This window comes from Otolemur garnettii, unplaced genomic scaffold (genome assembly GCF_000181295.1).
Source record: "Otolemur garnettii isolate 467f Iridium unplaced genomic scaffold, OtoGar3 scaffold00095, whole genome shotgun sequence".
Taxonomy (NCBI): Eukaryota; Metazoa; Chordata; class Mammalia; order Primates; family Galagidae; genus Otolemur; species Otolemur garnettii.
In genome coordinates, this window is record NW_003852490.1 from 2757471 (window position 1) to 2781406 (window position 23936).

Here is a 23936-nt window from a genome sequence, read left to right on the forward strand (position 1 = left end):
AAAAAAAAAAAAAAAAATACTAACTGAAGAGTTCAGGCCCGTACAGTTTGCTTTTGCCCTTTTACCTTTCCCACCTGATTTCTAAGAAACAACTGAGATGACTATCTTAAATATATTGTGCAGTTTTTTGTTGTTGTTTGTTTGTTTTTGGAAATGGAGTCTCATCTGTCACACTGGATAGAATGGTGTGGCATCATCTTAGTTCACAGCAACCTCGCACCCATGGGCTCAAGTGATCCTCTTGCCTCAGCCTCTTGAATAGCTGGCACTATAGGTGCCTGACGTAATGCCCAACTAGTTTTTCTATTTTTAGTAGAGACGAGGCTTGGTTTGCTCAGGTTGGTCTCAAACTCCTGGGTTCAAGCAATCCTCGCCTCAGTCTCTCAGAGTGCTGGGATTACAGCTCTGAGAACATCTGATTGTGCAGTTTATTGTTATCTAATTATTTTGAGAGTTAAACTTACTATGTTTTAAATATAAACTTTAAATTCAATATTTAGAGCTTTTTTCCTTATTGTTCTCCAGTTACATTTAATAATGATGATAATGCATATTTGCTTGTTGAATTTCTTAGGCAGAGTCTCATTTGTTAATTTAATGTTGCTTAAGAGAGTGTTGGTGTATGTAGGGTATAGTCAGAGTGATTCATTTCAAATTTAAAGCATGTAATGACTGTCTGTTTAGCCATAGAAAAGACTGAGCATAAGTAATTCAAATAAAATTCCAAAGAGTTAGTATTTGCAAAGGACTGAATTTATTTGTAAGGTTTGACAAAAGTGTAAGAGTCGTCTTATGGTTATTTTATATGTTTAAATCAATTTCTTTAAACTTTTGACAATTTTTATTGACAAGGCATTCCATTTGTTATGTTTTCCTAGCAGTCTTATAAGAAAAATTGTTGAGTCATTTAGATAGCCTTAAATTTGTTAAAGTAATTGTTAAGTTTGGTAAAATATTAGTGGTTTTAGATTAGTCTGTTTATAGGAGGGAAAAAACCTTTACCTAATAGATTGCCTTTTGTATATACATGGATTATACTCGTAAGTTGTTTCTGATGTGATGCAAGAGAAGTGCCTAGTGGCATTTGTAAATATAGATCTTTGTCTTAATAAAACTTGAGTAAGTAAGTGAGATCTATTTCCATTTTAAAAGTAATTCTGACATTCTATAATGCATTTAAAAACAAACTTATAGTCTTAGATTTTGAAACATCCTACTGGGCATACTCAACTATACATACTCAGTAGATGCCTAGGAGGGCTTGCAGTTTGAGTATTCCTTGCTCATCAGCAAAGACGGTACCTTATATAAATTTAAGTTGTCATGAGTATTGATACGTTGAGTAAGTTTAAGGTGCAATGGGACTAAATAACAGATAAGAGATGATATAAATCTATGATACAGGAAAAATGAGTATTATATATAATCTTCATATTAAGGGAGGATTCTTAATTGGAACTTTTTGTTCATTTAGATTACTTAAGATTTTGATTTTAGGGAGATAAAACTATGAAATTATGAGTAATGATTTACAATTGTAGCATGCCTGATGTAATGTGTTGAATTTTTTTTTTTCAAATTTATAAGAGGGTACAAATATTTAGGTTACATTGTTTTCAATTCTGAGGTAAAGTTCAAATTGTAGTTGAATCCTTCACCCAGAGGGCGTGTTGAACACCCTCACATTGTGCACCTTAGGTGAGATCTCACCATTGCCCTCCCTTGTGCCGAATTATTTCTGAGATGTCCTTTAAGTTGAAATAAGTTGCTTAATAAGTTCTTTAAACTTGTTATTGAGGCAGAATGCTCCCTTTTTAGAAACTAGTATTTTCAAGACAAATAGTTAATTGATGATTTTATTCTCAGCTCCTTTTGCTAACTTGTAAATCACAGTTTTTGGTTTGGGATTTATTTTTAAATATTTGCTTTTTAATGCAGGTTGAATTTACTAAAAGATACAATTTTGATTTTTTAAGTAGAAATTATTTTTTCTTGCTAGGAGGCAGGTGGAAGTCATCATAAAGTTTCTGTTTCACCCGTCGTCCATGTTCGAGGCCTCTGTGAATCCGTGGTGGAAGCAGACCTTGTGGAGGCTCTGGAAAAATTTGGGACAATATGGTAAGGACAATAGGGATTTCATGCAGATTGAAACTGTGGTAGAATGAGGCTTGCTTGCTAGCTGCAAGGCTTGATATTAGCATAGTATATATTATTTGCCTGTGACTATTTCTTTGGAACCTTTTAAGCTTGTTGTTTTTTTTTTGTTTTGTTTTGTTTTTTTTTAAGAGACAGAGTTTCACTTTATCACCGTTGGTAGAGTGCTGTAACGTCACATACCTCACAGCAACCTCCAACTCCTGGGCTTAGGTGATTCTCTTGCCTCAGCCTCCCAAGTAGTTGGGACTACAGGCACCTGCCACAATGCCCACTATTTTTTTGTTGCAGTTTGGTTGGGGCCAGGTTTGAACCCGCCACCCTTGGTATATGGAGCCAGCGCCCTACTCACTGAGCCACAGGTGCCGTGCACCCCCCCTCCTTTTTTTTTAAGAAAGAGTCTCATTGTGTTGCCCTGGGTAGAGTCCTGTGGTGTCATAGCTCACAGCAACCTCAAACTCCTGGGTTCAAGTGAGCCTCTGTTCTCAGCCTCCCAAGTAGCTAGCTCTATAGGCACCCACCATAGTATCCCGCTAGTTTTTCTATTTTTAGTAGAGACAGGGTCTCTCTTTGCTCAGGCTGGTCTTGAAACCCTGAGCTAAAGGAGTTCTCCTGCCTCTGTCTCCCAGAGTGCTAGGATTACAGGTGTGAGCCACTGCACCTAGCTCCTTTTAAATTTATTATTTTTAACTTTCCTGAGTGATCGATGGATGTATTTTTGTGAAACTATGATCACCTCTCACTACCCCCAACAAAGCTGTTTATAAAATTACATGCATTTTTTCATCTGATTTTCAAAGAGTCCTTGATTGCTTCTCAAACTCTGCTTTAAACTGATGAGCTGATAATGCCCCTCATGTTCAGAGTTTTAAGTAGTATGTAGTACTTGAATATTGATTATTTTTGTTTGTTTATTCTGTAACATTTAGGAATTAATTGGCAACTAAATGTAGCTAGATTAAGGCTAGACATTATTTGCTTATGTGCATATTACTGAGTTCTTTTTTTTTTGAGACTGAGTTTCACTTTGTTGCAACCTCAAAGTCTTGAGCTCAAATGATTCTCTTGCCTCAGCCTCCCCAGTAGCTAGGGACTATAGGTGCCTGCCACAATCCCCAGCTGTTTTTAGAGGTGGGGTCTCCCACTGGTTTAGGTTGGTCTTGAACCTGTGAGCTCAGGCAGTCCATCTGCCTCAGCCTCCCAGAGTGCTAGGATTACAGGCATGAGCCTCTGCCCCCGGCCTGGTATTGCTGAGTTCTTCATGCAGATTGTCAGTTGTCAGTGTACCCTACTTTGTCTTCCTTTTGTCACTGAATTTTCTTTGGCTACTTTTTTCTTTTCCCACAGCTGATGTATGTTTACATATTAACATAAGTAAAAACATAATTGGAAAAGTGAATCTGAAAATTGAAAATAAATACTCAAAAACCCTCAAGTTATTTTTGAAGTATACCTGGCTTAGTGTTCTCTTCCTAGAGAACACTTACAATCTAGAATTGATTTTATAATTTTTTTCATAATAGTGTTTGGGGTGTTTGTTATAGGCATTCAAAATAGACCCAAGTGGAAATACAAATAGGAGAGAAATTTTAATAAATTTGCTGAGATAGCTTATTTCAATTTTATAAAAATTCATGTTAAGTTTTTGAGTATTGGGAGGATAATTCATAAATAGATAGGGAGTGCTCAGAGATGTCCAGCAGAAACAGAACATTCTTTCAGTGGAGTAGGAGTATGTTAGGTGACGGCTTTCATCATGGTATCATTTTATGTCTTTGATGACCTCATTGAGAAGTAGATAACCTAACAAACATGTTGTGCTCTACTTACACACATCAGAACCAGTTAGGCATTGTTTATCCTTGGATGTACAAATTGAGAATCCACAGAGACATTGTAAAGCCTGTAAATTGAAAATGTATCACTAAGATTGCTATATCAATTCTCAGTCATTTGGAGTGGATATTGGAAGTAAAGTCTGTTTTGAGAGTTATGCATTGAAGTGGGCAGACTCCTTAGACCTTCTTTAGCCTCACATGTTGGCACTAGACTAACCTTAGTCTCTGCAAGGAGTTTCACAGGCTAAGTGGTGCGTGGTGAGTGTCTCTGGCTTCTTTTTCTGGATTCTTACATATTTAGGGCTTTTAAAGTTATTTTCTTAGGCATATGTCAGAAAATAAGTTAATGAGCACATACAGTTTTAAACTTGAGTGAAATAATAACTGTTTTGATGTTAATTATGTTAATAATGACCTCGTTTGTGGTGATTAAAGAAGTAGAACAACTTTTTTTTTTTTGAGACAGAGTCTCATTTTGTTGCCCTCAGTAGAGTGCTGTGGCATCACAGCTCATAGCATCCTCAAACTCCTGGGTTTACCTGATTCTCTTGCCTCAGCCTCCCAAGTAGCTGGGACTATAGGCAACTGCTACAATGCCCAGCTATTTTTAGAGATGAGGTCTTGCTCTGGCTCAGGCTAGTGTTGAACTCCTGAGCTCAGGCAATCCACCTGTCTCAGCCTCCCAGAATGCTAGGATTACAGGCGTGAGCCCCCTTGTCCAGCCAGTAGAACAATTTTAATTTGGTAAGTTATTTGCGTCCCTCCTGGATAGCTTGTCTGTTTTCAAGTGCTACATTTTTTGATAGTTTGGTATAAAGTCTTGCATATATGAATATTATTCAGTTTTGAATTACCCTCAAGATAAGGGTAGTTATGTGGATAGAAAAGTCATGAAATAATTGGAACAAATTACTGTATAATTAAGAGCTTAATTGGCTAAGTATAATAGGAAGGTAGTCTGACATGATCTTGAATAAGAAGAGGCTGCTATTAAGGCTGAAGGTACCTCGAATAGCCTCCAGCAGTAGAAGTTGTATTTCACAAAGTTACAATTTTTCTCTTCCTTCCTTTTTTTTTTTTTTTTTGAGATAATCTCAATCTAATGCTCCTAGCTAGAGTGCTGGGGCATCATAGCTCACATTAACCTCAAACTCCCGGGCTCAAGCAATCCTCTTGCCTTAGCCTCCAGAGTTAGCTGGATCTATAGGCACCCACCACAGTGCCTAGCTAGTTTTTCTATTTTAAGTAGAGATGAGGGTCTCACACTTTCTCAGGCTGCTCTTGAACTGGTGTACTCAAACAGTCCAGCTGCCTGGGCCTCCCAGAGTGCTGGGGTAAGAGGTATGAGCCATGGCATTCGGCCTCAAAATATTATAATGATAGAACCTTTCTCTGGGCAGTGCCTGTGGCTCAAAGGAGTAGGGTGCTGACCCCATATACCAGAGGTAGTGGGTTCAAACCCAGCCCCGGCCAAAAACTGCAAAAAAAAAAAAAAAAAAGAACCTTTCTCTGCTTGCTTGTTTATTTATGTATATATTTATTTAATGTTATATATGAGATTATAAAGATTATAGAAGCTGCTTATATTAAAAAAGTGAGGCTTGGTGCCTATGGCTCAAGTGGCTAAGGTGCCAGACAGATACACCTGAGCTGGACGGTTCAAATCCAGCCCGGGCCCACCAAACAACAGTGATGGCTACAACTCCAAAATAGCCAGGTGTTGTGGCAGGTGCCTATAGTCCCAGCTACTTGGGAGGCGGAGCTAGAAGAATCATGTGAGCCCAAGGAGTTGGATGTTTCTGTGAGCTGCGATTCTATGGCACTCTACCCAGGGTAGACAGCTTGAGGCTCTGTCTGTAAAAAAATTTAAAAAAATTAAAAAGTGAGGCACTGAGTTCAATATATAGTAAGTTTATACCTAAAAATGAGATATATAGCAAAGAATTTTCGAAGAAAATATAACAAGATGTTAAGCATGATTTTTCAGGATAATAAGTTTGCTGTATTCTTTTTGTCTTTTTCTATATTTATGTAATGTAATCAAAGAATATTTTTAAATATAAAATACATATACATATGTATTGTCTCTTTTCCTCTGTTCTCCCCTTTCATTAAAAGAGAAATGATTCAGCTACATTAGTTTTATTTATTTATTTTTACTTTTATTATTTTTTGAGACAAAGTCTCACTTTGTCACCCTTGTTAGAGTACATGGCCTCATAGCTCACAGCAACCTCAAGCTCCTGGGCTTAACCGATTCTCTTGCTTCAGACTCCCAAGTAGCTGGGACTATAGCCCTGCTACGACGCTCGCTCGGCTATTTTTAGAGATGAGGTCTTGCTTTGTTTGGCTCAGGCTGATCTCAAACCTGTGAGCTCAGGCAATCCCAAGTGCTGGGATTACAGGTGTGAGCCACTGCACCCAGCCTAAGTTTTATATTTTATTTTACTTTACCTTATTTTTTTGAGACAAAGTCTCACTTTGTCACCCTTAATAGAGTGCTGTGGAGTCATAGCTCACAGCAACCTCAAACTCCCAAGTAGCTGGGACTATAGGCATTCATCACAGTATTTGGCCATTTTTTAGAGGTGGGGTCTTGTTCTTGCTCAGGCTGGTATCGAACTCCTGAGTTCAAGTGATCCACCTGCTCCAGAGTGCTTGGATTACAGGCATGAGTCACTGCACCTGGTCTGCTGCATTGGTTTTAAAATAAGACTTTTGGGACCCAGTTTGTGTACTAAATTTATTGCCTTCTCCCATGTTTTTATTTAAAAACTAGTAAAATTTTTTGATTCTGTGGAGTTAAAAGCATTGGCCTGCTATGTCCCTTAGCCTTTTTGTTTATCCTTTTCTCTCTGGTCTCCTACTCTGTCATAGTAGTGCTTTTTAAAGATTTTTTTAAAAGATTGTGCACCAGATAATTGAAGCTCATGCTAAAATATTTTGTAACATTTTAATTTTTTCCTTCTCTATCTTCATATGATGCTGCTTTTCTGGGTAATGTCCTTACCCACTTTGAAGTTTGTGCTTTTAGCTCACTGAGTTCTTTTAGTTACAGGAAATAATTTTACAGTGTCTAAGTCATACCTTTTTTTGTGTATGTTTTTGTAGTTGTCATTATTGACATAATAAAATAAAATTGGTAATATATTTATATATTAAACTAACTTTTTTGTTTTATATGAGAACATTTATTCTTCTTGAATATTCTTTAGCACAGGCCCGATTCTAGGGTTTTCTATTTTTCGTATGAAAGTCTCTAGAACTTCAGTGAGGAATCTGTGTTTTTCAAAGAAGTGTTTCTCTTCTGGGATTTATATCTGGTATAGTTGATAAATCTTTAAAATTCAGGTTTCTGGATTTTTTAAATTTTGAGCCATGTAGGTGGGAAGAACTAACAAGACTGCTAGACTAACATATATTGAGGGCTTGCAATGTGCAAGGCTCTGTTTCTAGATTCTGAGGATATAAAGATGAATATGGCAAGATCTATAGAAAGGAATAGATAGGAATAGTTACTGAGGGCCTACAGTGTGGTAGACACTCTGATAAGCAATTCGTGTGTGCAGTAACTCTCATCTTGACAGAAATTGTCCAAGTTTTGTAAACAAGGAAGCTGAAAGTTTTCTTTTCTTTTTTGAGACAGAGTCTCACTATGTCACCCTAGGTAGAGTGTTATGGCGTCACAGCTCACAGCAACCTCCAACTCTTGCTTGGGCTTAAGCGATTCTCTTGCCTCAGCCTCCCAAGTAGCTGGAACTACGGGCGCCTGCTACAACACCCAGCTATTTTTTTGTTGTACTTGTTGTTTAGCTGGCCTGGGCCAGGTTTGAACCCGCCAGTGTTATGTGGCTGGCACTGTAACCACTGTGCTATGGAAGCTGAGCCCCTCCCCCCCCTATTTTTTAATTTTTAAGAATAATAATTGGTTATGCTGTAGGGTGGTCTGTTTCTTACTAGTGCTGTACCATTTGTCAGTTTTTAAAGTGTAGCCGTAGGTCTGGGATGCATGATTAAGAAGCAATGATGGCCCTGATTACCAGACTTGATGTTATTTCTCTGACCTTCTGCTATTGTAAAAACCATTTACTATATTTTGCCATGTATAATGCATACTTTTGCCTAAACTTTTTGAGGGGATAACAAGGATGCACATTATTCATGGGTAGTTCTAATTTTGTTTCTATATTAATGTTTTTAATTCTTTTATTTATGCTTATGTATTAAAAGTGTAACTCTAGGAAGCAATAACAATATCCATACGCAAATAATACCCTGATATATGGTAATCAGTTTTGTTGAACTTATGATGGACTTGTGATGAGAGCCCATGTTACCTGAAGTGCAAAAGCAATCACAGTGGACTTGAAACCCAACTTGCTGTAATACCTGGTGGGCTGACCAACTGATGGAAACCTCCTGATATGTCAGTAAACAAGCCCTTTAAGGCTCTAATGAAAAAAGAGTGGACATTGTGGATGTGGTTAGCTGGTAAGGATTTAACAGCAAAATCAAGAAAGCATCCATCACTCAGGTTTGTGATTAGATTCTAAGATTGTGGAATGGTGTCAAGAAGGAAGTGGTTGTGAAGTCATTTTAAAAAATATGGCATCAGCAATGCTATGGATGGAACTGAGGGTGATGAAATTTACCAAGATTGGGGAAAGTGACTCTTCAGAAGACACCAAAAATGTAGAAATTGAGGAAGATGATACTTCTGATATTATTAGTGACAAAGAGGTCTGGGATGTGTAAAATGGTAAATTTATTATAAGGTACATAAAATTTCTTATACTTTGTATCTGTTCTTATGTTTTCGAATTATTTGTTACATAAAATCTCTTGTACCAAGTTAATAAAGTAAATGCTAAAATTCTTTTGTAATACAAGAGAAGTACTTAAATATAAATAAGAAATCTGAATTAGGCTCGGTGCCTGTGGCTCAAGTGGCTAAGGCGCCAGCCACGTACACCTAAGGTGGCAGGTTCGAATCCAGCCCGGGCCTGCCAAACAACAATGACAGCTGCAACCAAAAAATAGCCAGGCATTGTGGCAGGGGCCTCTGGTCCCGCTACTTGGGAGGCAGAGGCAGGAGACTTGCTTGAGCCCAGGAGTTGGAAGTTGCTGTGAGCTGTGATGTGACAGCACTCTACCCAGGGGGACAGCTTGAGGCTCTGTCTCAAAGAAAAAAAAAAAAAAAAACTGAATTAAAAAGCAAAATACTTTTTTTCCTGAAAATTTGTGCCAAAAGCATGAGTGTGCATTATAAACAGGAGGGCATTATACATGGGAAATACAGTAATTGCATTTTTAAATGTTTTTAAGGTTCTTATTCCTGTGAATATAGGACATGTTATTCCTTCTTTTGTGATCCAGGTGCAATGATTTACTTTTCTCCCTTCATTTCTTTATTCATTATTTCTTGTACTAATATATATTCTCCTGAAATTGAATGTGCTCTGAAAAGTAAATATCTCACCTTCCTGGCATAGGCAACTATATTACCATATTCTAGTATCATTTCATGGATTCTTTTTGTTTTATTTTATTTTTTTTATGAGGTAAGGTTTTGCTGTGTAGCCCAGGCTGGACTCAAACTCTTGGGCTCAAATGATAAGTCTGCCTCAGCCTCTCGTGTAGCTGCAACAATAGACACACACTACCACGCCTGACTTTTTCATGGATTACTTAATACTTAAAAATATTTTTGAGGAGATTATTTGTATGAACTTGGTCAGTCTGTGGTTGTTTCTATTTATCTCTTCATTCCCTAATTTTTAACGAGATAAATAAAATATAGTCCATTTTTTGTTACTAATGTTGTCATTTATTTATTTGGAAAATTCAAGAGAGGTAATAGTTTTTGCTGTTAAGTAAGGGTTTTGCCTCTCGACCTTCTGTTGAGTTTTATCTGTTGGTTTCTATATCTTGTTATTTTCTAACACTGTTTGGGAGCAGCAGCTTGAATAAACTAGTGTCATTAGTACCTGGGAATAGGGAATTGTGCTTAAGAAGGAGTGGATAAGCTTTTAATCACGGGAGATAAGCTTTCAAATTTGTACCATTTACCTGATATACCACAGTTTATTTGGATGATTTAAGAATTGACATATCCTGGACATATAGGTAGTGAAGAATACTAATCTATATGAGTTGACACATTTTTATTAAAGACTGATTTGATTGAGAAAAAATAATGTTAAGTCAACTTGTTATATTTGTGTATTTCCTCCCAATCTTCTTTTTCAGCTATGTGATGATGATGCCATTTAAACGGCAGGCTCTTGTGGAATTTGAAAACGTAGATAGTGCCAAAGAATGTGTGACGTTTGCTGCGGATGAACCTGTGTACATTGCTGGCCAACAGGCTTTTTTCAATTATTCTACAAGCAAAAGGATCACTCGGCCAGGAAATACTGATGATCCATCAGGAGGCAACAAAGTTCTTCTGCTTTCAATTCAGAATCCTCTTTATCCAATTACAGTGGTATGTATTTTAGTATGATAAATGAAAAGTGACTTTGTAGTTTGCTCTAGAGTGGCTCAAATGTAGTTTTCTTGACTGCTATCTAAGTATTTAAAAAGTTTTTAAAAACATTAAAATTAATCTTAATTTGACTGTCGATTTTAATGAACAAAGACATTGAACACTGAAGCTAAGATCAGAAGCACAATTTTCTTAATCAAATAGGCACGTTAAAAATTTTATTATTTATCATCAATGTCAATTGTATTTCTCATGAGAGATTATAGACAGATTATTGGGAAATGGTTTAAGAAATCTCTTATTTACATGCCAGCTTATGTATAAGGGCATCTATTAGATAATAACAGACTCCCATAGTACAATAAGATACACATATCATTATAAGCTATTCTGAGATAGCATGTTAAAAAAACCTGTCTTTGATTTGCTTGAAATTTTCTGCTGCTTCACCTTTTTAAAAAGTGACATTAGTAGAATTTTAAAGAATTCATGCCTTGAACCAGTTGAGTTTTCTACTTCCTAATTGCATACTGTTTCATAATAAACTAGTGACAGAGACATTTGATTTTTATATTGAGTGGGAGAATATCACAGTAAAGGAAGCTTTAATTGGTAATTTCTAGTATAAGCATATAATATTGGGACATAAACTTAAAGCAAGTGTAAGATATTCTTTAGATTTAATTAGGAATTTTGATTCTGTTTACCTTTGTGATAGCTATAAACTTATTAACAGATAAGGGTTTTTTTTTTTTCAGTTTTTGTTTTCTTTTTGAGACAGAGTCTCACTTTATTGCCCTCTGTAGAGTGCTGTGATGTCACAGGTCACAGCAACCTCTTGAGCTTAACCGATTCTCTTGCCTCAGCCTTCTGAGTAGATAGGACAACAGGTGCCTGCCACAATGCCTAGCTATTTTTAGAGACAGGGTCTAGGTCTGGCTCAGGCTGGTCTCAAACCTGTGAGCTCAGGCAGTCTACCCACCCCAGCCTCCACAGATAATGGTTTTTTTTTTTTAATTTATTCAAATTACTATGAAGGTACAATTTTAAGGTTACATTGTTCTCACTTCCAGGGTAAGATTCCAGGGGGCATGTTACATACCCTCACAATGTGCACATTAGGTGAGATTCCGCCTCATGTCCTCCTTCCTCCTGCCATCCATCCTCCCTCCTCCCACCACCTGCTTCCCTCTATCCCCCAACTGGACTATATTAATTTTTTATTGTTATTAGGAATATGTAATTGTTTATATATTGATTTCATATTAGTATGGAGTACATTGGATATTTACTTGTCTATTCTTGCAATCCTTTACTAAGAAGAATGTATCCAGGTAAATATAAAAGGTGTAAAGTCTCCATTTTTTTTTTTTTGAGACAGAGCCTCAAGCTGTCCCCCTGGGTAGAGTGCTATGGCATTACAGCTCACAGCAACCTCCAACTCCTGGGCTCAAGCGAGTCTCCTGCCTCCGCCTCCCAAGTAGCTGGGACCACAGGCGCCCGCCACAACGCCCGGCTATTTTTTGGTTGCAGCCGTCATTGTTGTTTTGGCGGGTCTGGGCTGGGGATTCAAACCCGCCACCTTAGGTGTACGTGGCTGGCGCCTTAGCCGGTTGAGCTATAGGCGCCGAGCCTCCATTTTTTTTAATGGCTGGATAATATTCCATGATATACATATACCATAGTTTGTTGATCCATTCGCAGGTTGATGGACATTTAGGTTGCTTCCTAGACTTGGCAATTATGAATTGATACACAATAAACATTCTACTGCAAATGTCTTTGTGGCATACTGTTAATATATTTACAATATTTAGTGTTTTGGGAAAAAATATAACTAATGTAGTGTAGATACTTTCATTTGTTTTTTGTAATATCCCTAGTGCCTAACAGTACATCTGTGAATGATCTTTCTTAGATCTTTTTCCTGTAGCCCTTGTCCCTTACAAAATGAGTACTAGCGTTGTTCTAACACTACCCCTTAATAAATACTTGTTATTATAATTTGAAAATTCAAATAATGATAATATTAAACTTTTCAGAGTCACATTTGAAAAAACAAATTAATTATAGTTATGATTTATTAATCATTTTCAGAGTGAGGTAAAACTTGAGACTACATTAGGGGATAAAATAGGTAATAATACTTCTCAACTGTTTCATTGGAAGTACTCTAAAATGAGTGTGTGTATATATATATTTATATTTAAAGTATAGCAATTTTAAAAGTTAGTTTAATTGGTAATTAATAGAAGTGACTTAACAGTTATTGGTTTTTAGGTAAAACAAAATGAAGTATATAACTTTAATATTTTTCTAAATGTAAAATGTGAAGAAATCTTGTTTATTTCTTAATAGGATGTTTTATATACTGTATGCAACCCTGTTGGAAAAGTGCAACGTATTGTTATATTCAAGAGAAATGGGATACAAGCAATGGTTGAATATCCTTTGTAAATGTTTTATTGATAATGTATGAATGTTGTATAAATTCATATGGATCTTATTTCCTGCTTAAGCATTTCTAGATAAGTAATGTTTGCTTTCTCTTCTCACAAAAATGAATTTGACTTAGATTAAAAAAATGGAATTGTAATACTCATAGAAAATTTTACTAGTCATTATAAGAATAACTTGCTATTTGCTTGAGTATAGGAATTCAAGACCAGCCTAGGCAACATAGTGAGACCTTGTTTCTGTGCAAAATAATAAAAATTAGCCAGATGTGGTAGCATGCTCCTGTTGTCTCAGCTACCCAGGAGGATTGTTTGACCCTAGGTGTTGGAGGTTGCAGTGAACTGTGATCGTGCCACTCCACTCCAGCCTGGGTGACAGAATGAAACCCTGTCTTAGGGAAAACAAAAAGAAAAGGAATAACTTGCTATCTTAAAACAGTCCAGTGCTTCATCTTGCAGTGTAAAATAACACTATATAATGGTATGTACACTTGCACCTTTTATTGCCAGTAAACTGACCCTCTGACTCTGTCCTTACAATAGTTTGGAAGCACCAGAACTTTAGAGACTTTCTTACCTTAGTTTATTGAACTTTTTATTTTTATTTTTGAGACAAGAGACTCAACTCTGTTGCCTTGGATAGAGTGCCATCATGTTGTAGCTCACAGCAAACTCAAAACTCTTGGGCTCAAGGATCTTGCCTCAGCCTCCTAGTAACCTGGACTACAGCATCTGCCACAACGCCTCACTGGTTTTTCTACTGTTTAGTAGAGATGGGGGTCTTGCTCTTGATCAGGCTAATCTCAAATTCCTAAGTTCAAGCAATCCCCCTCCTTAGCCTCCTAAAGTGCTAGGATTACAGGTGTGAGCCACCATGTTTGGCTCTTTATTGAACCTTTTAAACGGTCATGGTTTTTATGTAAGAGCTACTCTATATTAAATTTGTTAATAAGTTGAGTAAAAAGAAGAAGTTGCAAAATAATATATGTAGGATAAGCCCATTAAATATAATAATAATAGTAAAGAAAAAACCTTAACCTGTGTGTGCATGTGCATACATGGGGAAAGGTGGAGATATATAATAAACTCTTTTAACAGTGCTTATTCTGGCAGTGTGTTGTTTTGTTTTTTTACTTTATACACATATACTTAATGTGATTCGATTTTTTTAAAATGCAGACTAAAGTAATTTTTTAAAAATTACTTAATGGGCTCGACACCTGTGGCTCAAGTGGCTAAGGCACCTGCCACATACCCCTAAGGTGGCGGGTTCAAATCCAGCCTAGGCCTGTCAGACAACAATGATGGCTGCAACCAAAAAGTAGTCAGGTGTTGTGGTGGGTGCCTGTGGTCCCAGCTACTTGGGGAGGCTGAGGCAAGAGACTCGATTAAGCCCAGGAGTTGGAGGTTGCTGTGAGCTGTGACGTCACAGCACTCTACCCAGGGGGACAGCTTGAGGCTCTGTTTCCAAAAAAAAAGAAAATTAATGCATAATTAATGTATAATTATTTTAATGTATAAAAATGTATAAAATCAGTAATGTATAAAAATCATACATTTGTTTTATTTTGTTTTATTATTTTTTTAGAGATGAAGTCTCACTTTATTACCCTCAGTAGAGTGCTGTGGCATCACAGTTTACAGCAACCTTCAATTCCTGAGCTTAAGGGTGATTTTCTTGCTTCAGCCTCCCAAGTAGCTGGAACTACAGGTGCCTGCCACAATGCCCAGCTATTTTTGTGTTTTGCAGTTTGGCTGGGGCTGGGTTTAACCTGCCACTCTCGGTATATTGGGCCAGCTCTCTACCCACTGAGCCACAGGTGCCACCCTATTTTTTTTCTTTTGAGACAGAATCTCACTCTGTTGCTCAGGCTGGAGTACTGTGGCATTAGCTTGGCTCACAGCATTAAACTCCCTGGTTCAAGTGATTCTCCCACCTCAGTCTCCCAAGTAGCTGGGACAATGGACACCCACCATAACACCTGGCTAATTTTTCTGTTCTTTAAATAGAGATGGGATCTTGTTCTTGCTCAGGCTGATCTGGAACTCCTGAGCTCAAGTTATCCTCCCCCCTCAGCTTCCCAGAGAGCTAGGATTATAGATGTGCCTGGCCTATTTGTTTTTATATTATTTTGATTCTTTGTTGTTCTTACATTTAAGTAAAATACTTTCTATTTCAAGGTTGTATAGTTCTTTGCTAGGGAATGAGATCCTACCCCATTATCTCCCCTAATCCTAATTTATAAAGTGCTTCTGATGACTTAGAAGGATTAATATAGATAGTTCGGCTGTATTTTACAGTAGCATCTCCATAGAAGATTCTTTAAATTGACATGATTTTTATAGATCAGACATGGACCACATGTACATTTCAGTACAACAGACCTCATTCTTGATGTTGGCCACCTCCATATGTTGACCAGTTTGTTATGGTCTCTTGTGTGGTCAACTTACAGAGGTTCTATTGTATTTCTTCAGTCCTTTCAAGGTAAAAGTAAATTCTCTTCTAAAATTCTCTAGAAATTTTATTTGTTAAAACATAAGTAAAGAAGTAAAAAAGTTATTTCTGATTAATTTCAGTCTCTTTCTTTGGATGTGAATATGATTAAGTATCAGATACCTTAAACCAAATTTCCTTAATAGTGCTTACGTTTGAATCAGTCCTTTGTGCCCAGAAGGCTAAAGCAGCACTCAATGGAGCAGATATATATGCTGGATGTTGCACACTAAAAATTGAATATGCAAGGGTAAATATTTTTTTCACCATGTTACCAAAGAATATTTATGCTTTTGATATACAATTTGAACTTACTTTATTTTCAATCTTAACAGCCAACTCGTCTTAATGTTATTAGGAATGACAATGACAGTTGGGACTACACTAAACCATATTTGGGAAGACGAGGTAGGTATTTTATGCATTTTAGAAAATACTTACATCTGCTGACAAATTTTTAAATGCTGTTAGATTCCTTTTTCCTGAGGTGAGCTAGTTAATTCAAATAAAAACCTTGTTGGTTAATGCTTTTGTTGCAAAAAGCCATGTAATGCTGGAAAATAACCTTGAACATTAGTGCCCCCTACTGATATGTGCTGAGCTATTTATATTTAGTTCAACAAGGAACCCACACATACAGGCACGCCCGCAGTTCAAGGACTTGCATTTCTCCAAGCAGCTCTCTCTCTTTGGAGGAGAGGAATCTGATTCAGAATATTCCTTACAAACTGCAAACTTGCACACTGCTTCTCTATGGAAAGGACTTTTCCCCCAAGCTGGACGAGGCATTAAGAAGGATAGAGGACTCCAGCAGGCTGACTCTACACTTCATCATGCACAACATCGGCATCAGCAAAAAGCCCTCTGAAAAACTCAGACTTGCAATTCACCTTGACTGCATACTGCATGCACCATCACCCCAAGTTTTTAAAGGAGGACACTTAACAATACTTCAGACTTGCATGGGATGAACACCATGATAGACTGTGCCCATTTACTCAAGTTGTATGTATATATTGGTCTGATCTCCCTTAAGGTTTCAGTTGTAGAATTTAAAACTTTTCACTGACGGAAACTAGGCTTTTATAATGTTGTAAATCTGAATGCCCTTTACTGTAACTGTTTACAGCTTAGATTCAAATTGTTAACTGGCAAGTAACCGGGGCCAGTTTATCCACAGGTCTTGGGAATTGATATTGCTCAACCAATCCACACAGATTTCAAAAAATTAAGGGATTAGAAAGTGCATACTTGTTGCACTTACGTTTACTTTTTTGTTTTTTGGTTTTTCCTCAATTGTGGATTTTGAACAGAAATTCTAACATAATGAAAAGGTACATGATATGTAACGTGTTTTTCTGTGTGGTTTGATTTTTACTGTAAAGTGTCACTTTTTGTAACAATTTAAGGTTATCACTTATGTTAATTTGTGTAACTAGAAAATTTTGACTTTCCCAATGTAGGTGAAAGTAACATGTCTGTCCAAGGTAGAATATATTTAAACTTGATAAATTCTGAAAAATAAGAGCATTTCATTTGAGATGCATTTTCACCTATAAATGCTAGATTTCATAAGCATAGCCATGACTGATAAATTGTTCAACTAACTGTGTGGCAATTCTGGTATATACAAATTAAAATGTGGATCTTGTAAAAACAAGGGGGCTGCAGTATTGGCTACATCTCAACTACAATATCAGTATTTGAACCATAGATCGGAAAAACTCAAGATGAGTATGCCTGTAAAAGTCAATAAGTCAGATAAAATTTTTATGACATCCAAAATATCTCGGGCAGTGGGTACTCCATAGTGCATGTACCGTAGCAAAGGAGAAGTAAAAGACAACACGGTGATTCTTTGCATGTTCAAATGTTTAGGACTTTTGGATGATTGGCTCTTTAGTTTTTAGGAAATCATCTTGCCTTGTGCATGAGGTTGCAAGTAGGTTTGTTTTGTAATGTAGCTTTGCCCCACCTTTTTAAGCACTAACGGAAATTGGCTTGGTCTAGACATAGTGCAGTCGAATGCAGTATTAGAAAACAATCCCTTAGTACCAAACAACAGGACAAGTGGTTGATGAGAAATCTCTCACTTCTGTTAACTTAAAGTCAGTTATTGAACACCCAGGGTTTTTTTCTCATTTGAATTTATTTTGGTTGCATTTCTCTTTTGCCTCTTAAAACAGTTATAGATATGCTTCTTATTTTAACATTTTTACATCTATTCTATCAAAAGGTCTTAAGTTTACACAAAGCCAGCTTAAGTTAGTTTTTCATACAATTCTTGTTGGATAAGTTCAGAAATGTATATGGTAGATACTTAAATAGTAAAATATAATTAAAAGAAATAGCATAGAATTTTAGTTGTTTATGCTTTCAAGGAAAAAATTCTTTTTTAATTCTTTACAGACAGACTATAGCAGTTTATGGGTTGTTCCTACAGTAATCTGAGCATGCATTCGAGTTGATAGATACAGGAACTGTTTAGTTGCTATCCCTAAAGACCTTCCTTTTTCTACCCTCCCCCCAAAAGGGACTATTTTAAAAGCTTAACTTTATTTTTAAAATGTCCTTTTTAGCCCTAGTTACATTTTAGTGCAAATAATCCTTAGTCTAGTCTCCAGGGAACCCCTCCAGAAATGTAAAGCAAAATTTGTGTATACATGTGCATCTTTTTGAGGAGAAGGTCCACAGCTTCCATCAGACCTCATTTGAATCTATCAAAGCTACTAACTACTGTTTAGAAACTGATACATTCAGTGTTTGGCTTTTCTGTTCACTTCTATTTTATGTGACCTTACATCAGGTAGTGAATGCTTCAAATAAATTAAATTATTAATAATGAGAATGTTTGACTGAAAGATACCTTGGAGATCATCTACTCTGACTCTTTATGAATGAAGATTGTGAGTTTCTGTGACTATACAGCAATTAGTGGTTAAGTTGGAATCATCTAATTTCCAACCCATTTCTTTTTCCTTTACGGCACACTATTAACTAGTAATGAAACTGAATCATGAAGACATTATGGTGGTTTTGGTTTTAAGATTCCTAGGTCAGTTAAGGAATTGTATTTAGATTTTGGCATATATGCTTAAATTAGAGGAATGTTAATGGAATGGATCAGCAGACTAGATTGGTTCAAGAGGAATAAGACCATATTTTGCCATGTATAATTCAAACATGTTTTACCCAAATTTTTGAGGGAAAAATAAGGATGTATGTTATGCATGGATAATACTAACCACAACTATAAAAATGCTTTAAATTCTTTTATGTATGCTTATGTACTAAAAGTATAACTCTAGAAAGTAATAATGATATCTGTATGCAAAATAATATCCTGGAATAGGGTAATCAATTTTGTTGAATTTAACAACAAACTTGCAACAAAAGCATTTTCAACTACCGAAGAGTAGTTATATTTCTCTTTGTACACTTTGGGCGGGAGCTAGTAGTAGTTGGTATTTTTACAAAAATTCCTTTATAATACAAAAACCCACTACCTAATGTAAACAAATAAAAGTTTGAATTGAAATATTAAAATGAACGATTTTTTTTTCCTGAAAGTTTGGGCCAAAAACATGGGTGCTTTTTATAAATGGGAGTGCATTATACATGGCAAAGTACAGTGAATAATTATAGATACTGAGAGCTATCGGTAAGAGGAACTGTGAATGGTTAGACTGGAGGAAAAATGATGGGGATATAATAAATTTTTATTATTTAAAATAATAAATAATTTAAAGAGTGATAATAAATTTTCAAGCATTTGAAAGGGTTTTGAACAAAGGCTAAGTCTGCAAGGCCTTAAATAGGGTAGAATATGGATAGAGGATCAATTTCTCTATAGTATACAAATTAGAGGACTATCTGAAAAGCAGAGGCTACTAGGGATGATGTAAGACAATTTTTACATTGAATACAACTTGACCTAGACGATCTCCTAATCCTTTTCATGCTATAACTTGGAAAAGGCAGTAAAAACTATACTTCACTGAAGTGAAAATTGAAGTATTTCTCATCTCCCATGAACCTGATTTGCATAGGTGACTAAGGATATATGGAAAGCCTCTCTGAATTTTTAAAGATCAGGATGACCAAAGTCTTAAGATACTTATTTTTTAAAATTTATTTGGCCTTACAGTTCGATCAGGAGACTTTCTAAAAGTATTATGTAAGAATTTAAAAATTTACTAATCATAGGAAGTGCTATTTTTAGAAGTCTATAAGTAATTTTTTTAATTGATGTCTCACATTAGATTGGGGAAAATTGGCATGCTTCCCTGAAAATGTAGCTAGAATAAAAATTATCCTTTATTGTAGTATTCTCATCCAATAATGTAGCCCCCTTGGTTAGCTCTATCTTGGCGTATTTAAACTTTGGGGGTTCCTCATAGTCCTGGCTGGTGTTAAGGTCTATAGGCAATGACCTATCCATGATATGAGCCAGTGATGTGCAAATTTTCAGCTCTCAGGTCAGTAGGTGTTTATAAATATGTATATATCCATATAAAATACTCTGTGTTTACTGATTGTGAAACCATGTAATACAGGTTGTTGTTGGCTTATGCTGAAACTTCTTGAAAGAAGCCTACTTTGAAAATGTGTTGCTGTTGAAGCTAATAGTATGATTCAGGTACTGTCTTTCAAAAGTACTGCACTTAAAGCTTGTTTTAAAGACATGTATTGGTAAAAACTTCTGTACAGTGTCAAACTCTAGCATTGTGTACATTCACTTTCTGAAAAGTATCCATTCTTCCCTTAAATTTGAAAGTGTGATTGTATTTGGCATTTGCCAAAAAGATATTTTCAAGTTAAGTGGAATTTGTTAGATAGAATTATTTTTTTAAACTTTTGGTGTTTGTATTTAAATCAGATATGAATGGATGTTTAAAGTTAACCAGGAATCATATTTCTTTTATGAATTGTAATGGATGTTTTGAATGGGTGTTTCCCATGTGAGAACTCTGTTAAGTACTTGGGTCAAAATTGTTAAAACAATGTTTCTACTTTTGTGTCAGATAGAGGAAAGGGTCGCCAGAGACAAGCCATTTTGGGAGAACACCCTTCTTCGTTTAGACATGATGGCTATGGTAAGTTTGTCAAGGCAGAAGGAAGGTAGTATAGATGAACTGTTAGAATTCTTGCATTTCTGATGAAGAATGGCACATTTCTTGTCTCTGCATTTTTCCTGCTCACCTGACTTGGTTTATATGAGATCAGTCCTTCCTAATGAATGTACTCCCAAGGAATTGTCTAAAATCCCTTGTTTTCTTAGGATATTGATAAATGAAATAATTGTTGAGATAAATGAGAGCTATTGGTTGGGGATTGAAAATCTTTTTGCCATTATATTTTGTTTTGGTTTTGATTTGTAGTGGGCACTGGCCTATAAGCGGACCAGAAAGAAGTATTGCTCAGTAAGTGTATTTTCTTTCATTCCAGCAATTATGAGCAAAGAGGAAATTTGCGTTATAAAGGCAGAAAGAGTAGAGTATTTGTCAAAAAGGAAACATGCATTGGCGGTTGGCATTTTGGCTTTGGTTAAATTTGTTCATACTTAATTTCTCTTTAGAAACTTCTCAGCTTTTATTGTTTGTTATGTTAAGATTATGAAACTTAGAATAACAATCTTTACCAGGAACAAGTTAGGTTTCAGACTCTCGTTACTGTAAGTAAATGTTGAGAATTACTATTGGTAAGACTTTTAAATGGCTATAAGTTGTTTTAAAATATTTTTTAGTTTTTAAGGGTTGTTATTGTTCCCATCTATTCTGTGCTTTAAAGTTGAAGTACAAAATTATTAGAAAGTGGCAGAAAACAGAAATTGCTATATTGTACTTTGGGGATTTATTATTGAGAAGCCCCCAGTGTTGCCTGTTGTCCTAAATGTTTTTGAATTGCCAACATACTTACTTTAATGACCATTCTTAGCTGTGAGTTTTAGCTTCTTTCCTGTTGTCTTTTTTTGAACTCTAGTAATTTATTACCTGTGTGTATATATTTGTTGAAGTTTCCATTGTAGTCTGTATGGCAGAAAAGATTGAAACAATACTGTGTTGAAACAGTGTGTGATATATATTGAAACTTACTACAGTGGTTTTAGATCAATTTTCTTAGTTCTTATGACTGATTAAATATTAAAGATAGTTGTATGGGCAGTAAAGAAACACTGGGAGCCTGTTATGCTTTGCATAATAGAGGGTCACAAAAAAGTTTCTAATTACAGGTTTGTAGTATAGTTGTGGTGTTCAATATGTCATGACAGTCAGCTGAAAGTTAAAACTAGTTAAATACTTTGCTGAAGAAGGCTAGAAAAATCTGAAAGAATAAATTAGGGTAAGGATCTCTACTGTAGAAGTGTTAAAACAGATTATTCCCTTAGTTTAGGCTTGCCTTCCTTTATAAAATATATTATACTGAAAAATTGTATAAATAAAAATACGTTATCTACCCTACAATACATTTTTATTTTTAAGAAGTTTATTATGAAATTCTTTGGTAGTTGTAGTGGGATTGTGTAGGATTGTGTAGGGATTCTGTGCTGTCCATATTAAGGTATTTATCTCTTAAGTTAATTTGTCATACTTTTCTAGGGAAGTAAGCAGAATATGGGGTATAGGAGGAGAGAGAATGAATAAGAAGAGGTAGAGAAGAGAAATGACATGAGGAAATGATGGAAAAAGCAAAGATGGGGATGCATGCTAGTGATATTGAACCTTTTTCCAAGTATTGCAAATCACAGCTGAACCCTTCAGATCAGCAGTTCAGCAAAACAGGTTTATTTGCATTTTGACATCATATCACGAGTGACTTTTCCTATATGATGGTCTATAAGAAAGAGTTAATAGGAGAATTTAATTACTATATCCAATTGAAGACTCAGAGGTTTTATGAGATTAATTTATTCATTGGTTTACTATAGCAATTTAAAATTTATGCTAATCATCCGTTCTTTAAATCTTTTTTTTTTTTAAACTGCTGTCTAGAGTAAATCTTTTAATTTGAGAAGCCCAGGCCTGTGAGAGGAACTAGTAGAAACTCATATTTGTACAGTTTAAAAAACAAATGTATAGATTGATTTTGAGCCCAAGAAAAGATAATATATATAGTTGGTAGCATCTTTGGCTATGATTCTTGGACCAAAGATTATAAAAGTTGATAGATAGGAAATACTCTGAAAATGTTAATAATACCATTTATGTAGCATTTTCCCACATAAAAAGTGAATTTTTTATTTTATTTTATTTTTATTTATTTACTTTGAGACAGAGCCTTAAGCTGTCGCCCTGGGTAGAGTGCTATGACATCACAGCTCACAGCAACCTCCCAACTCCTGGGCTCAAGTGAGTCTCCTGCCTCCACCTCCCAAGTAGCTGGGACCACAGACGCCTGCCACAACACCCGGCTATTTTTTGTTGTTGTTGTTGTTGCAGCCGTCGTTGTTTGGTGGGCCTGGGCTGGATTTGAACCCACCAGCCCAGGTGTACGTGGGTGGTGCCTTAGCCACTTGAGCCACAGGCGCCGAGCTAAAAGTGAATTTTTTAAATACCTGAAGAAAGCATCAGTCTTTTAAGTTACCCAGTCTGTTTACATTCTCTATTTAGTATAGAAAGCTTTTAAAAGACTTCTAGTTTTTTTTATCTTAAGCAATATAGGTAATTTAAATAGTGTAGATAACATAATTTAATCCTAATGGCTCAAAGTCATAATTGTAAACATGACTTATTCTTTTGCACTGATTTTGGTTGTTAGTTGGTTTTGGTGGCAGTTGATCTCAAAGTTTGTGGACCTTAGCCATTGTAAGCAAAGTGAAAGTTTCCACTGCATGTCTTTCCACTTCCTATGAAAAAGAAAATTTAAGTATAGTAATGAAGTGTCATTACTGTTTATAAGCAAGTGATAGTGGTGGGGAGGCAATATAGTACACCATATATACATGTGCTTTAGAAATAGACATAAAAATGATTGATATTTAACCTTGATGTATGTAAAATAGTCTAAATTAGAGGCTGAAATATTTATAGTTGCAACACATTCATATGAGCTATATTGATTATTTTGGCAAAGTACCCATTGTAAGAAGAGCAATTGAAAACCATGACCAATTTAAGGCAACCGATGGCAATGCATTGATAAAGAACTCCTCCTTAAGATTGCCGAACTTCACACTGCGTTCATATGTACTCAGTGGTAGTGTTGCTATGTTGTTATGAATGGCAGCTTTATTTAGAATACTGAAAAGTGGCATCCACTGTAAGCCCTAATAGCATGTTTAATAACAAAGTATAGTAGTTCTTAGTAGCTCACTTAGTAGACAGATATCCCTTAGTTGTACATAAAAGTGAAAGTCAGTGGCATTACATACCCTTCTTGAGAAATGAGGAAAGGACTTGGGTTCTTACATTGGATGTTTGCACAACAGCAGGATCTTTGCATGCACTTCAGTCTTTTGTAATCACTGACTTAGGAACAGCTGAGAGGGGCAGGGTTGGTTTCTA

General features: G+C 35.9%; 1 protein-coding gene across 2 annotated transcripts in view; it reads left to right on the forward strand.

The window, feature by feature from the left end:
- The window catches only part of HNRNPLL (heterogeneous nuclear ribonucleoprotein L like), a 45921-nt gene that overhangs the window by 9449 nt on the left and 12536 nt on the right, over window positions 1-23936 (forward strand). For both annotated transcript variants that reach the window (XM_012808825.1, XM_003795676.2), the window contains 6 exons: window positions 2000-2118; window positions 10242-10479; window positions 12838-12923; window positions 15586-15682; window positions 15768-15840; window positions 20457-20528. In XM_012808825.1, the coding sequence (XP_012664279.1) occupies window positions 2000-2118; window positions 10242-10479; window positions 12838-12923; window positions 15586-15682; window positions 15768-15840; window positions 20457-20528 (685 nt within the window). The remainder of the gene's footprint in view (window positions 1-1999; window positions 2119-10241; window positions 10480-12837; window positions 12924-15585; window positions 15683-15767; window positions 15841-20456; window positions 20529-23936) is intronic.